Genomic DNA, 16,404 nt, shown 5'->3' on the forward strand with positions numbered 1-16,404 from the left:
GTGACATCAACCCCTGCAATGTGTTTTAGACATGGAATAAATTAATGAATATGTTGGGTTATGGAGCCTCAGATGAACATATCTGACCTAGAGAGTGGAGACTGATGAAGTGCAACACAGACACACATTTCAGCTAATTAAATAATAAAATATCACCAATCAAAAAATGAAGTTCTCCGATGGTCTGTAATACACAGCAAGCTGTAATATTTGTCAGATGATTCTATTACCCGATTTCAATTCTGATACCCAATTTTGCTGTGCAAGAAACTGCACAATGACAATAAAAAGCTCTAAGTCTATTAAAAATGCTTTAACAGCAGCACATACCTGTCAGTCAAAGCAGCCACATGTTAACATGCTTTTTAATGCTGTGAGGTTGGACATTTAACAGGTGAGTCTGTGGGGATTTACTCAGTTCTGAGCCCAGCCCTAAAGAGCCATTAGAGAAACTGGCGTTTTTAGCACTTCTGCATTTAGCTTCAATTTTTCAGCCCCACAGACTGCAGCCCGGCGCCCTTTTGCATCCTGTTTAAAGCATCTCTAAGCTGCCTTCAAGCACCTATGTGAGCTTCAACCATGAAACCTAGTAAAACGTTACAGCTTGCAAATCAAAAGGTAAATGGAATATACTTCTTTTTTTTTTTTTTTACTTAACTTGAGACTTAAAGGTGTTTTCTTACTACAAGCCTCAGTCACCTATTCACTCAAATACTTTTTCTATGCCTAAGCATATAAAATTCACAGACACACACTGATGGGTGCATCAGGGGCAACTCGGGGTTCAGCATCTTTCCCAAGGAAGCTTAGCCACAGGCTCAATAATACCAATCAGAGGGAATTCCAAGTGTCTATTAATGTGCATGAAAATATATCCAAGGATTATGTCCATCCTTTATATACAGTCTATGGCATTAGCATCACATCCTGTTTTATTACCAAATGAAAAAATATTGTACTAGTATGTTGTAAGTCACAAACAGCTTCCCCAGCTTTGCCTTATGCTGCACTGCACTTCTGTGCTCAGTAGGGGGCAGTGACATCAGATACCTGTGAAGCCCCCCCCCCAACGCTGTCACTTATTAACAGGTAGTACAGTATGAAGGAAGTGTCCAGCTGCCCTGGACACATTCCTGTGTGTAATGGTATCCAAGATAGTTTCTCATATTTGCCAGCAAACACAGACACTCAGCTTTGTGGTCTGTGGTTCACTTTGATCATTTTTTAAAATATATTTAACATGATTTAATAAATGTGTGACTAATGTAACAGTGAAAATCCAGGATGATAAAGTATTTTATGTTTTGTATGTTATACAAAGTATGTTATGTATTATACTGTATAGCTATCTCAGAGGGGGGTCAGGCCTCCTTCATTATCATATTGTTGCCATGGCATTTCAAACTCTCTCCAGAGGGAAGCCGTGGATGACAAAGAGGTGATGAGAGGAGTGAAGTTCTCCAATTCACTGGGACAGCATATAATAGCCGGGGAAGAGTAAAGAGCACACAGGCAGATCCAGGATACTCGCTCAGAAGATGAGCGTTGTTCCCATGAGGAGAGTCCTGAATGACAACGGTAAGACCTGCTATGCAATTTTAAACAGCCCATCATCCTGTATGCAGATTACACTAAGCCGCTGTAGCCTTTTCTTCCAGTGCTGCTCTTCTTAAGTGGACTTAGGGTTTTTCTTCTGCAGGAAACTGCTTGACACTCATTAAATCACTGCTGTTTGATATTCATTAATTTATTCCATTTGCACTGACATGGCCTTATTGGACACGTTTCTGGTCAATTCCGGCTCTGTGTTTAAACATTCATGAGTGCCGTAAAAGCCGATTACACTGTGTCTGTGTTTCTCTCTATTAATCCAGTTTAATTAGAGCCAAGTGGTCCCTGAACTTTTGGATGTTAAGTCTCAAAGAAAGTGATGTCACCCAACACTAAACACTGATTAAAACTATTGGGTTAGCTAATGTGTGCCTCTTTTCTATCATTTCATTACATTTTAGACAGAAGAATCTAGGTTTAAGGTCAGAGTAAAGGTTAGAGGTCATTCAAGTAGTTGTTAAAGTTAGAATAACTCTGCAGGAAAATAGATGGAGGTCAATGTAATGTCCCCTGAAGCGATGGAAACACAACTGAGTGCATGTGTGTTGGTGAAGCAGCTGCACACAGATGGTTTTAGAGGGTCAGTCAGAGGTGGACCTTTGTGCAGGGTCAGGCAGCGGTCCATTATTTATTCATGCCGACGTATCCGAAAGGCCGCCTAATTGCACCAGGAGGAGCCCAATTACGCACAGGGGCCTGCGGCCGCTCTGTCTCACATTCACAGGAAAGTGGGAGGTGGATCACATGTCAGCTATGACCGATGCTGTGCGTCTTATTTACATTTGCAGAGCTCGGGTTCAGCTCTGTAAACACACAGTGTTTGTGTGTGTTTATATGCTCGCTGGAACAGCAGATGCTGGCAGGAGTGCCAAACAAGAAAAGACAAATGTTGTCAGATAGACTGGAAATTGCTTACAGAACCTCTTGACAAGTGTTTGTTTTTTCTCTGATCATGACAGGCAAAGGTAAGGTGTTTACGGTGCTGCTGGTTGTGTATTTGTGTAACATGAGCACACATATATAGTCTTTGTGTTACAGTGGGCTCCGGCGAGGATGTGAATACGAGCTCTGGGACGGAGAAGGTGATCAGCAAGGAGCCTTTCTGCTCCCTGCTCCCTCGACTGCATTCATCTTCTCAGTCTACAGGTGATATCCAGTCTTAAAACTTGCACTACTTATCTCATATTGTATTTACCAAACTGCAAGTTGCAAGAGAAAACTACAATTTTTGCAGAACTTTCATCTTGTGAAAAATTAAGCATACAGCATTTTTGCTTTCATGGTAATTTAGAGGGTAAGTGGCAGGAAAATGCTGCTAATTAAATACTCAATTAACTGACTGGTCATCAGTGAGTGACAGCGCCTATATAAAAACAGAGGTTTTGGCAGTTTGCAGGTCAGTATTAACACATGCCAAGGAGAAAAAACATTTGCAATGATTTTAAAGAAGCAATTGTTCCTGCCATCAGTCTGGGAAACCCAACATTGTACAGTGAGATTATTCACAAGTGGAAAACATTCAAGACAGTCACCAGTCTTCCCAGGACTGGACATCCCAGCAAATTCACCCAAGGTCAGACCGGGCAAAGCACAGAGAAGCTCCAAAAGACCCCCAAAGCAACATCTCAGGCTCTAAAGGCCACAGTTAGCATGTTAAACATCAGTGTTGATAACAGTACAATAAGAAAACGCCTGAACAAGTAAGGCTTGTTTTGAAGAGTTGCAAGGAGAAAGCCTCTTCTCCCTGAAAAAGAACACGAAAGCAGATGCAACTTTGTAAAGTTACATTTTTACATGTTTGAATACAGAGCAAAGGAAATCTTTAATGTTATTATTAATACCTGCTTTTAAAAAACAGCTGCCAACAGAAACTAACAATATCTAACAAACCCGACACTTTTCTCTCTATTCAGATAATCAGCACCGTTCTTGTATCGTCTCTCCAACTTCCTCCCTCCACCTCTCTCGTGCCGCCTTTGTTTTTCCTCAGCCTATCATCTATCTGATCAGGTTTACCTACAGGCTGCAGATATTTTCCAGCAGCTGTGTAGAGACAAGCCAGCCAGCCAACATCAGCGTCTACATTATGGAAAAAAGACGGAAACATCGCTGCTCAAGAGCGGGGACAAAACCATGGAGAAGCATGTGTTCCAGCTTGCCTTTAACACACTTAAATGTAAGATTACAGTGAACTTCTACAGTGAACGATTTAGAATAGCGCACCATACTTTAACCATATTTAGTTTTATGAATGCAGATGAACTGTACTGTATATCCAGCATGGAGGGAGCCCACTGGTGGTTAAACATAAAGTCAGGGGGAAATTAATTTGATCCCCTCTACTGCCACCTCTGAGGACTTTACCCAACTCCTAGGGATAAGGTAGCCTTATCTCTATAATGAATAACAGAGGAGAGCAGCATATGTCAGCTCCAATATTCACTTTCTGAATAGCATCTTCAACTGCAGGCAGCAGATTAAATAATATATAGTCATACATTTCATTTCTCCACGTGACTGCAAATTGCTTGAGTGGAAGTGCAGTAGATGTCTGTTTGGGAGGTGATAAGAGAGTGCATGTCATGGGCAGACACACACGCACACACATATAAATTCACTTTAAAAAGCCACAAGTGCGCATATAGTGAAAAACACAACGTTTTACATACATTATTTGACCATTTAGGTGGCAGCAAGTTTTTCCAGATACCTGTCTTTTCTTTTTGGTTGTCCACAGCCACCTGCAATGTAGGTAAACAGAATTTCTTCTGAATACTAAAGCGCAGCATTTTCTATTTTTGCAATAAACAGTTTGTAAAACACGCATCATTGATTCTCTATGACAAAACAAGAAATAATCATCCTGATTTTGAACATAAGACAGCATAGTGACTAAGTGTCACTACCTATTTAAATGTTCTGTAAAGTTCCTTATATAGGTTCATCCTTCACTTTAACTCGTGATATATCTAGAGACCAACATGGTGCAGTCGTTTGATACTATGTGAATCTGTTCCCATGTCACCATTTCCAGTCACGAGGTGTGTCAGTGTCACTATGACAGAACCAGCTAACCTTAAAAGGCTTGTTTCTTATGGGTAAAACATGGTTACATTTGACTGGCAACTTGTTTGGTTATAGAATGATTCTGGGTAGACATCCGCATCTAAATGATAAATCTCCTATACTGTGTAGCATTTAGGCTACTTTAGCCTTCCCACTATTGGTGCACATCTGCAAGCCACTTTACACCCCACCTCCACTCCTAGATCCCCCTTTTCTTCCAGACTTTATCAGTCACATCTGTTGTCATCTCTGTACCACTGGCAATATCATGACTACAGCAGCCTCGACTGAAACACATTTATGACATTCATATGTATCTGCATGTAAAGGGAATTCCTGTTTTAGTGTGTATTGCATAGTGAACTTGCACAGGTCTCTGGACCGCTACAGAGCATAGCAAACACCCCCCTTCAGTTCTTGCCCAGCAACACGAGTAAAGGAAGGGAAGGGGCAAACAGATAGGGTTGGCGAGCTGCTTTTGAAGTGTTGCTGCATGTTGCATTTTTCATTCACTGGATAGAATTCTTTGTCATGAAAATTGCATGAATATCTATGAATGGAATATAATATTTAAAAAAAAAAAAGGTTTTTCAATATAAAAAAAAATGAATACTGAAATCCTACAGAAACCAGTTCCAGATGCCACACACACACACACACACACACACACACGCACACACACCAACATGCAACATACTCACTCTAAATTTGGGTATTGGCCTGGTTGTTGCCACACAGAGCTGGTAACCATAACAGAGCATTTGGCAGCTAATGAGGCAGATATTCTCTCAGGAGGAGGTAGAGACAAAATTAGAATTAAAAGAGGTGAATTTGGACTTACATTTGTCAGCTTATCAGAGGCACGACAACAGCTGAACACTAAACTTTCTGCATTCATTTTTTTAACCACCTGGTACCATCTTGCTGACAGAGCTCAACAGTGACTGAACACTGTTTTAATGGCTCCAGTTCCAAAAGTGATTTTCTGGAATAAGCATTTACTCCACTGACAATGTCTAAAGTCCTTATAGAAAGACTTTTAAGCCTTGAACCAACCAGTTATGACTCATGGCAGTGAAAGAGATAATTTAGATCAAAAAATAAAATGAGGCAAAAGTTACAAGACATGTCTACATAATTACTGTCTGCATAATTGTCTACATAACTACCCAACCTATAAGCAAAACTATGCCAGATTTCACAGGAAATGAATTCCAGCCTTGTCAGATTTAATCCTTTTTGTGTTGTTTAATAGCTTTTGTTGTTTGTGTGCACTGAAGTGTACACAGACTTACACATTTCCATGGTAACAGCAATCACAAATGTCACTGTTTCAGTTCAGTACTTCTTTCATGTGAAAGCGCAAATAAAATGCAAACACAGGCTTGTGGTTTCCACAGGAGCTCGCAGTAAGTCTACTTTGGATGCTCACAAAATTATGGCTCATAAACAGGTTTTTTCCTTCGTTTTACCACCGGAACCTTTCTGTTGAGCTCTCATTGAGTTCCATTTGCCATAACCTCATGATACTTTAGCACTATTGTGTTTTCTGCTGAACAGGAACACTCGTTTCCAGAAATAATTTTCTCGTTACTCTGAGTAATTTCTTGGCAGCAGGGACAGACTGACAAGATAATTCAGGCTGGTTATTTGACTCCATCCCAGGCCACTTAAACTGACACTATGTGTTATTTAATACTGCCTCCATATCATAATTTCTGCTGCGTCTGTTATCCCTGTATTGTTGTTGTTGTTCCTGCATCATCGTATGTAGCAATGTTGCAACTGACCAATCACATTGCTGTGATGTCATAGCTTTGCAATGTGGTCGGGGGAGTGAACAGCATTTCTTTTTTTAGAAAATTAGTTTCAAGTGTTTTATATATATATATCTATATGTATATTTCAATAATAACTATATTATTAATGAAATGAAGCTGCACCAATCAGATGTTCTAACATCTCCATCACCACTGGTTGAAATGCAACCACAAACAATAACAGAGGCTGTTATCGTTCTGTTTATAAATATTACTTCAACTGGATATATGGGAATGATTCCTGTTATTGCAGCATTCTGCTAGAAACAAAGTGCCTTGAGACACAAGTTAAAATCAGTGCAGTGCTGGCTTCTTGGAAGCAAAATTAAAAGAAGTGAGGGGTGGCTCCACATGTGATTAAAGTGTTTTCAGTAAACTGTTTTTCCATGTTTAGCAACAAAATTGTGTCCAAAATAAAAGTGAATACGTGTGTAGACAGTTGTCTGCATCCATAAGTGTACAAAAGGAATAACTGAACAGTTTTTAGGTTATTATACATGTTATTATATGTGTTATTACTCCCCTCAGGCTCAAATTCATGTTGGTCTGAAAGTTATTTGGATTAAAAATGCAAAGCTTTGGGACAAAGAGCCTCTGAACCTGAGTTTTCAAGGTTCTGGCTGCAGGTGAACCCTCAAAAACCCTCTAGGAATACACTAATCAATGCACATACTAATTTATAAAGGGACCCAGTGACTTACAAAACAAATAGCCTGCCTGTTTTAAACAGAGATACGCAGTAAGCTCAAGGATTTTTGTTTAGCTCTTTTCATTTTTAATTAACTCTGATGGGCACTTTAGCATTTCTTCTTCATTCTTCCCCCCTCTTGCTCTCTCCCTCCTGGAACTTTTTATTCCCAAATTCATTATACCAAAAGTTTTTTTTTACTTTATGTGTAAAGTAGCAAGTAGAGATTGAATGACTCATACTGAGTCTTTTTAGAGGTCCTTCTACTCATTCCTGCGCTCTACTAATGCTGCTCAAATTCACCGTCAGGGCACAGGGAAATATCCCAGCGTCCAACATTGACTGGCAGCGACTTTGCAGGCTCTGGCATCTGTAGTTCTGACTCTGAATCAGAAATGATTGTGTATTAACTAGAATAATAACCAAAACACAGTTGCTGTTAGCATATCAAAAAGACACATGACCTTGGTTCAGCTGAAGACAGAGCTTCAAGATATCAGCAAATAGAGCCAAACTGTCTATATGACTAAACAAGTGACAGAGTATGATTATCCTCCGCTTTGATGGACACTACGATTCAAATTTCTCTTAATTCATTAAAATTCAGCCGATGTTTTTTTCCCTTTGTTCATTAACAACTTTGTTTTCCTCCTAGATCAAGATTTACTTGAGGACATCATCTCCGACAGCTGCTTCCATACTTCGCAGCATATTGTGAGTCCCACCAGATTTGACATTTGGGTGTTTACAGACTCAAATCCAATGGTTTTTTTTAAAAAGAAAAAAAGAAATACGCTCACACACTGAGTGTGTGAAACAGTCTGGGAGTTATCTGTCTTCAAATGAAGTGTTTGTGGCCGTATGAGCGCGATTCATCCGAATATTGCGGAATGATAGCGAGGGAGGCAGGGACGCAGTTAAAGGCCATTTGTATTCAGACGTGTACATGGTCTGGCTGGTTATAGGTGGCAAGTGATACACACAAGGGAGAGGCAGACACACTCTCTCTGACTGGGAACCGTAAATTATGCTGTGAAACACTGCGCTATGACACATACATGGATAAGAGACTCGCTCCGCTCGTGCGTGGCTCTGTGTGGGAATGATAAGTCGAGGGAAACGCAGAGAATGGGCTGAGGCCGTTAGTCTGCGAGTGCGACTATAAAACCACCACACAGCTCTTTATAATTCAACACACATCCTTACTGCAACATACATATTCTGCCTCCCGCACACACACACACACACACACACACACACACACACACACACACACACACACACACACACACACAAACGCACAACCTGACAAAAAGAGTGCATGTACACAGCCATAAGGAAGAGTGCAGACGGACGTGCTCATCATTTTTACTTTACTCTTTGGTGATCATATATTCCTGTTTTGAAGAATGAAGGGAACCCTTAACTTCAGCTTTTGTGAACATTTCACTGCCTTCTAACTCCTTTGTTTGGTTTTCTGGTTTGAAACGTCACCGTTTTGACTCAGTGTGACACAGCGTTTGGATTAAAGGGAGGCTCAGACCTCTCAGTAGAGAGCTGAGCTTCCCCTCAAGCTACAACATTTTGAGTCAAAGGGCTAAAACAAGAGAAATAAATAGCCCAGAATGTTTTTAAAAGAGGGCAGGATGTTACACAGTGGTGAACAAGGCCCTGTCCAATTTTTTTGAGATGCATTGCTGCCAGTAATTCAAAATGTGCTGATATTTTTCTTAAAATAGCACATTTTCTCAGTTTACTCATTCTAAAATATATTTTTAAAATATAAAATACGGTTTTATAACATTTGCCCAGGTTTTTTGTTTTTTTTTTTGCCCATTTTTGCACAGCAGTCCAATTGTTTCAGGACTCAGTCAGTAATAAAGCCCTGCAATGTTTTTCAGTCTGACGACTTGCTGCCTTTGGCGATGGTGATGCTGTTCGACTTTCAGGACAAAAAGTTTTCTCCGTGTGAACGTCCAACGATAGAAGGGCAAGAACCCATCCAGGAAGTCAGGAACCTGGAGAAAAGTCTGCACAGGTGTGTGTGCGAGTGTAAAAGTCACATGCGAACAACAGAAGTTTATTTATGCATAACCAAATAACCAAAACTGAATCAAAGAAACATGAAAATGGGCTCTGCTGTGTTTTTACAGATGTAAGACCAAGCTGGCTGCCTCTCTAGCTCGCTGCAGAGTGAAGCAGAATCTGCAGAGTGTTTCCTGCTTCCTGTCCGACAGCGTCAGGACCAAACAGCACCGAGCAAGAGGTCTGCCACTGTGCGCATGGATCGACACTCTCAAGATCAGGTAGTTTCAGCATGATTTTTTTTTTGGCTTAATGCAGCATGTGTTTAATGCCTGGTAAAGTTTACTGGTGGTTAAAGCAGAATACTGACATGCAGCTAATCGGAGGGCACTGGTGTCTCTGTATTACAATCTAGTCTCCTGTATCTGTACCTGGTGATGTGTGTCTCTGACAGCATGTTTTGTCCTCTCCCTGTAGTCTTGACGAGATGTGTGAAGCGTTACAAAGCGCCGATTTGTGTCAAGCGGAGAACGAGACTGAACTCGCGGAGTTCACGTTCTGCAGGGACCCCCTCTGTCCCGACACACTCATCTTCTCGCAGCATCTTCAAGCTTGGCTCCAGCACAGCAGCCTCACCGCCACACGTGTGCTGAACATACAGGTAGAAATCTGGGTGTGCCTATATTTGAGTCTTAAGAGCTTAAAAAGAAGGTGAGAAGACTTCGTCAGAGCTTTTCGGAAGACATGTCACCTTTCATCCAAGAGTTTTCTTCAGTATTAAAAATTAAAGGTGGAGAGTCTCAGGTATTAGTCCCTTAGGAGGTGGCTGTTGACTCGCCGTTAATGTGTAGCTGAGTCTCCAGAGTGTACTTGCACTTAAAGGTCAAAGGTCACTCTTTCAGGGATGGCAAAATGGCTTGAAAGAGGAATATAAGTGACCATCATCGAACAGAGGTGGTGGCTTAGGACACCTGCTGTCACCCACCTACAATTTATGTCTTGAGATCCCTTACCAGACCTCAACCCCCACTCACACTACGCGTCAGGTGACATAAATAGCTCACATGATTGGGTAGGGCATGGTCTGACAGTGCTTTCCCCCAAAACCTCTGGTGATAATGACCCCTGCCTTTTTTCACCCCTTGTGGGGTGGGTTTCCTTCCTTTCAAGCTCTTAAGGCCACCATGACCAGGATAACTGAGAACCTGTTTTCTCTGGGGTGAGCACTTGAACATAACCTTAGCAAACTAGAGCAAAGAGCGGGGAAGAGTGCTGGACTCATGAGGTGTTCTCACACGTAAACTCAAGACAACATCAGGAGAGTCAGGTCAGAACAAAGTAGCACACAGCAGGCGATCTTTGGGATTGGGCACATTCTCACCACTGGAAGTCTTTAGTTTAGGTGAAGATGCTGCCTGAGACGTGGGAGGTGTGGATGCCACAAATCAGACAGTTTGTAGTAGAGAGCTGGTAGATTAAAGCCCCTCAAGTGACTCGACCAGGATTTATGTTTTCAAGCAGTGGTGCTTATTGGAAAATGCATACAGACTAAATCAAGAGGAGTGAAGCCATTGCAGATGTCCTTTAAATCTGCATTCTTTCTAATGATCAGCAGCGGGAACTTGCTCTGGAAGCAGAAGTATGTCAGATTGCATAAAAGTCTATGAGATTAAAGCTATCCCTTACTTGATTTACCTGGGTAAATGCTTTCTTGATGGATGTACGGTCTCAGAAAAACCTTCTGGTATTATTTATTACTGCCTGATGGGAGTCCTTAGTTTCTCAGTCAGTTCTAGTCATAACTGTGAAGTCTGGTTTCAAAGAACAAGATGGTGATCACCAACAGCTGACGTCATTCTTAGAGGGGACTAGAGATCTGCTTGTAAATCTGAAAGATTTAAAGTGAAAGCTGAAGGTAAGAGTTAAAAGTGAAAAAGGATTCAGCGAGAGATAAAAATCACTGCATATATTCAGTTTAAAGAACAGCAACAGTGGAAATCCAGCTCACTCACTGTTTTTGTCAGCTTTTCTACTGACGGTCATTTTAGGTCCAGATTTTTCAGATCATTAGCAACACGTGCATTTAGCGTGAGCGCTGCGTGCTCCTCTATAAAATACTTAAATTAAGAAGGAAAAGGTTACAGGAATCGAAATCAGCAGAAAGAAACACACTCAGTCTGTATGAAGGCTGCCTAATAGTCTTTTTCTAGGTGGAAAGCATTTCACCGCTGTGCGATAAAGTGCAAGTTTTGGCCTTTGATCCAGGCTGACTTCCTGTTGTGATGTGAAGTCTGAAGTCTTGAGTTGAATGACTTGAATTCGATTAGCTGCACAGCGGTCTGTAAGTCCGGAGGGGCCAGCTTCTTTAAGGAGAAAGTAGTCCACCGATCTTGTGTGAATAGCAGACACACCTGTCTGTCTGTCTTTGTAGGACAGGAGCGTGTGCGTGGCAACAAGTGTGTTACGCCCCCTGCTGTTTGATAAAAACGACGTCCTGCTAGTGGGGGCCTTCTCGGCCATGACCGTGGCACACGTGGCTGTTGTGGCTGCTGCCCGCTCGGTCCGAGTGCTGGTGTGTGGCGCTGATCACAACCCCTCACACAAAGAGGAGATCCAGGAACTGCTCACACAGATGGACTTAAAAAGTGAGTCACAAACACTTCAGATTTACTGATCTGTCCCTGTTGCTGCTGATGTCGCTGTATTTGTCCTTTAAGCTTTAACATTCATGAACCCTAACCCTGAGTTTTGAATATTACATATGATGGCAGCACAGTGCCAACACTAATCCGATCACTCACATGTTGCTCTACATCCTGATGTAGACGTTCGTGTCCTGTCACAAGCGTTTTACGGTCTGGATGACGTAGATGCCACCGTCCAGCGAGTAAAGGTCATCATGGTGCTGCCTCAGTGCTCGTCTTCTGCCCTCAATGACCCGGTGCCCGCTATCCACAGTGAACATGGAGGTAGGGAAATATAAGAGACCCCAACCTCCTGTTTCAATGAGTAAACATAATATATGTCGTTTTGTTTAACATTTGAATATTATGCAGTCATGTCCAAGTAGAGTTAAACAAGGGCAGACGTTAAACAGGTTCTCCTCTGCTGACAGACTGGGGTCTGCTGCCAGATTTGTCCCATGGTTCTGTTTCCAAGAGAAAAATAAACTCTCTGACCGCCCAGCAGGCGAAACTGCTGGCACACGCTCTCACCTGTGAGTAAATACCAAGCACACACACTTTTCACCAACCGAGCTACAACTTAAACACGTTATGTATTTTTGTTCCTGTTGGTAAAAAATTCATTTATTTCCTTCATTCATCAGTCCCAAAGGTTCAGACTGTGGTCTACTGCACACGCTCAGTGTATCCCGAGGAAAACGAACAGCTGGTGAAGAGAGTGTTAGAGAAAACACACACTCACCCCAAACTGCTGCCCTACAGGTACAACAAACACACTCGGCTGCATCTTTATACAGTTGTCTGCTTAATAGGCATTTAATCCTTTTAGTCATATATAAATATAAAGTACTTTTTTAATCCACAGGCTTAAACAAACACAAGCGTAATGAGGAACCTACAGGGCAGTGTAACAGGAAACAGGAGGCACTTAAACCATCTCAGATACTTTCTGTTTAATTTGATGGTCCTTTTTTTTCGTTTTATCTTTTGGCATCATTCGTTAATTTCCACAGCAAATAGAAATGGGAGCAACGAGCAGCCCATCTTCTTTTCTAGGGCTCAGCTCACCGTGCAATAACCACAGAAACCAAAAGTCATTTTAGCTTTTTTAAAGCTAAACTGTTCGTTTTCTCTTATTGCAGCTGGATTATTATCTCTGAGTCCAAACACAGATGGTAGGACAAACCCTTGCATGGGGCTCATGTGAGCAAAAACTCACAAAAGCTATCAGATAAAGCATGCTGACATTGATAAATTCACTTTATAAGCTTGGAAAGCATGTGATTCCAGCGGATACGGCGGTTTGGGTCACCATTCCCGTGCACGGATTTCTAAATAACCTATTATTTTTACCTTTCTATAAGAGAGTGTGTGTGTAAGAGAGAGAGAGTCTGTCAGCAGGCTGATGACAGTGTAAAGGATCAGCTGCTGTTACTGGTGGGCCTGAGATTAATCCCGCAGTCGGGGTAAACGGGGCGGAGAAGATTTCAGAGTCTGTTTCATGCCTGCTGCTCCACAAAAGTCATTTCCTGCCATCCGTCCACTTAAAGGAATCCAAATGTTATTAAATCAGCTCACATAAGCTCTTTTATCAACTTGCGTTAGGATTTTAGGCACATGTTTGATCTCTGTGTTTCCAGTATCTGTTCTGTGAAGACACAGATGTTTCAGTTGTTTTTACAAGGGATGACAGTGCACTGCAAACACCACAGCACTTCAGCGAAGTTTGGAGGAAGGAAGTAGCGATCAGTACATAGCCAGGTTTTTGACACAGTTTTTGTATGTTTGCCTCCACAGTGGATTTGAAATCAAATGGTAAATGTGTGATTGAAGCACTGACTTTCAGCAACTTGCATTAACTGTTTAGGAATGACCGGCACATTTATACACAGTCCACAGAGGCTCGAATGTACTTAGACAAGGGACGAGCAGTTTCATTGCCAGGTGATGTCTGTTCCCCTGGTATTTCATGACAGTGTTGAACTTTGTATTTTATATGAGGCCCAAAGAGATGTCAGTGCAAGTGGGGGAAGCCGTCATTAGGCTGAAAAGCCATAATAAATCTATCACAGAGAGCAAAAACATCAACAGAGGCCACAACCTGGTATGTTCTTAAAAACAAGGAAATTCCTTTAGCCGGCTCAGCAACACCAAAAATTCCTGAAAGACCACAGAAGTCAAACAAAGTGGGATGATGACAGAATTACAAACAACTCAAGAACACTGAGGGAGGCAGGTGAGTCCTTGTCAGGATCTACAATCAAGAGATGTCTCCATACAGACGGTTTATGACAAAGTGCAAATCACTGGTTACACTGAAGGACTGGACGACCTGATTAGACTTCAGCAGAAAACATCTAAAAGAGCCCACACAGTTCTAGGAAAACAGATTATTTGGACAGATGAAACCAAGATGAACTAGAAGAGAAATATAGAAAAGGAGGGGAACTGCTTTTTTCCCCAGATAATGATCAGATTATCAGCATATTGACATGTGCATGTATGGCTGCCAGTGAAACTGGGTCATTAGTGTTTATTGATGCTGTGACTGCTGTGATAGAAGTAGCAGGATTTATTCAGGGCAGCATGGTGGCGCGGTGGTTAGCGCCGTTGCCTCATAGCATCACGGCCCTGGGTGTTTGCCATAGGTGCGAATGGTTGTCTGTCTCTGTGTTAGCACTGCAGGAAACTGGCGATCTGTCCAGGGTGCACCCTGCCTCCCGCCCTATGGTAGCTTGGATAGGCTCTGCCCTTCTCATTTAAAATTAAATTTGTCCAGTTAATGCAATACTTTTGTTAAACCCTCCAAATTAAAGCTAAAAGTCTGCACTTCAGTCACATCTTTACTGTTAGATTTAAAAATCCTCTGTGTTGGTGCACGGAGGCAAAACTGAAAAAACCTGGATCAATATCAGCCGAACTGTACATTCTGCTTCCACACATGTGACTCCAGTCATGTAACTTAACATGTGAGCTCACAACCCATTATAAAAGCACGAGCGTAGTTTTATCTTAATAGCTTTTAGTGGAGATGAAAAGTTGCCCCACCAAAAATCTGACTGTGTGTGTAAACACTCGACATAAAGAGCACCCTGCTTTCACAATCAGCATTGCATTGAGAATTTTAATGCGAACGAAGGTCACATCTGCACATCGTCTCCATATTTCAGCAAGATTTAGACAGCGCTTGGTCCGCTGAGATTTCTCATTCAACATTTCCTAAAATATTGAATCCTGAAGGGAACTTGGACCAGAAGTATGGCCTGACAGCAACAGCTGCGAGGCCCATAAACAAGACTGTCCTTAGGCTGTGAACAGGACAATCTGTCAAGAGACACCACGAGAAGCACCTGATGAGCCACCCACTCCCATCCACTTACATACAGGAAACCTTTGTGCCTGGAAACTACTGCACTGACACTGAACTGCAGGATGCCCATGTACTGTTTCATGTGACTGCTGTTGCTTGTATATCAAGTAAAACTGCTAGCAACATTGTTTTTCAAGAACTTCGCCACGGCGCTAGAAAGTTTGAAGAAAAGCTGAGGCCGATTAAACAAATCCTGTTTTCTTTATTTGGTTGTCAAAATAATTTATTTCTCTTTGGTTCAATTTCCAGAAGCGGGCAGTTCTTGTGCGCGTTACACAACCATTTACTCACAGCAGGGGAGCTCCGAGTTCTGACGACCAAGTGCCAATTTAGGAAATTTGTTTGTGACTGAGGGCCGCACAGGAAAAATACATCAAAACCATTTAGCATTCGTACAGTCTCTGTTCAGAGAACTGCGATTTATGTTGGTATTTTTTACTATGGTTTACAGCCTTGGTGGTATTTTTATGACCCCTGCTTTGTCAGTAGCTCTTAGGAGGTTTTAGTTGGCATCATGGCTGAAACAGAAGAAAAACACCCCTATGGTTTCATATTTGATGAACTGTGTAGTGATCATCTTTCACTGGCTCATGAGCCACACACACTGTTCCCAAGGACCACAACTATGCATCCTGAGCTTACAGTAATCCTCTTCTAAATGCATGTGATGATGAAGAATCAGTGTGAAAATGCTTTCTTTTTCTTCCCGTTCTGTACCGCTCCCTCAGGGTGAATGGTCCAATTTTCCCGGACGACTCCTCATCAGGAGGCGAAACGGACTCGCACAAGTTTTTCAGGCTCGAACCATCGAAGGTCACCAACGGCTGCTTCGTCGCCAGACTGTCCCGACAGGTGAGACGCATGGGAGGAGAAAGCGTAAGATGAAAGTAAGAAGAGAATAAAGGACAAGGCTGCTTTTAAAGGACTGAGATTTTGTGATGTGTGTAGAGTATTTACACGTGTGCGCGCATGCAATTGCTTTGCAACAAGACCTTCTAGTAGTGCTGAGGCTGCACTTCTTTGCTGTCTGACTGCAGGGAGGTCAGTCAGCTCTGTGAGCCTGCGCACGCACGCACACACAGTAGGTAGATGTGTGTGTGTGTGTGTGTGTGTGTGTGTGTGTGTGTGTGTGTGTGTGTA

At 42.1% G+C, this 16,404-nt stretch overlaps 1 protein-coding gene across 1 annotated transcript in view; it reads left to right on the forward strand.

Annotated features, from left to right (window-relative positions):
• The first annotated feature begins 1,538 nt into the window (after positions 1-1,538).
• The window catches only part of LOC146572619 (protein NSUN7-like), a 29,209-nt gene continuing 14,343 nt past the window's right edge, over positions 1,539-16,404 (forward strand). Inside the window, exons 1-12 of the mRNA XM_085278495.1 lie at positions 1,539-1,578; positions 2,650-2,757; positions 3,602-3,787; positions 7,841-7,899; positions 9,087-9,223; positions 9,339-9,491; positions 9,688-9,871; positions 11,642-11,855; positions 12,036-12,179; positions 12,326-12,427; positions 12,539-12,656; positions 15,993-16,116. Of these exons, the coding sequence (XP_085134621.1) occupies positions 1,539-1,578; positions 2,650-2,757; positions 3,602-3,787; positions 7,841-7,899; positions 9,087-9,223; positions 9,339-9,491; positions 9,688-9,871; positions 11,642-11,855; positions 12,036-12,179; positions 12,326-12,427; positions 12,539-12,656; positions 15,993-16,116 (1,569 nt within the window). The remainder of the gene's footprint in view (positions 1,579-2,649; positions 2,758-3,601; positions 3,788-7,840; positions 7,900-9,086; positions 9,224-9,338; positions 9,492-9,687; positions 9,872-11,641; positions 11,856-12,035; positions 12,180-12,325; positions 12,428-12,538; positions 12,657-15,992; positions 16,117-16,404) is intronic.

The sequence above is a fragment of the Mchenga conophoros genome, linkage group LG6 (assembly GCF_057382185.1).
Source record: "Mchenga conophoros isolate Kocher_MC1m ecotype Shallow Benthic linkage group LG6, M_conophoros_male_GT1.1, whole genome shotgun sequence".
NCBI classification, from domain to species: domain Eukaryota; kingdom Metazoa; phylum Chordata; class Actinopteri; order Cichliformes; family Cichlidae; genus Mchenga; species Mchenga conophoros.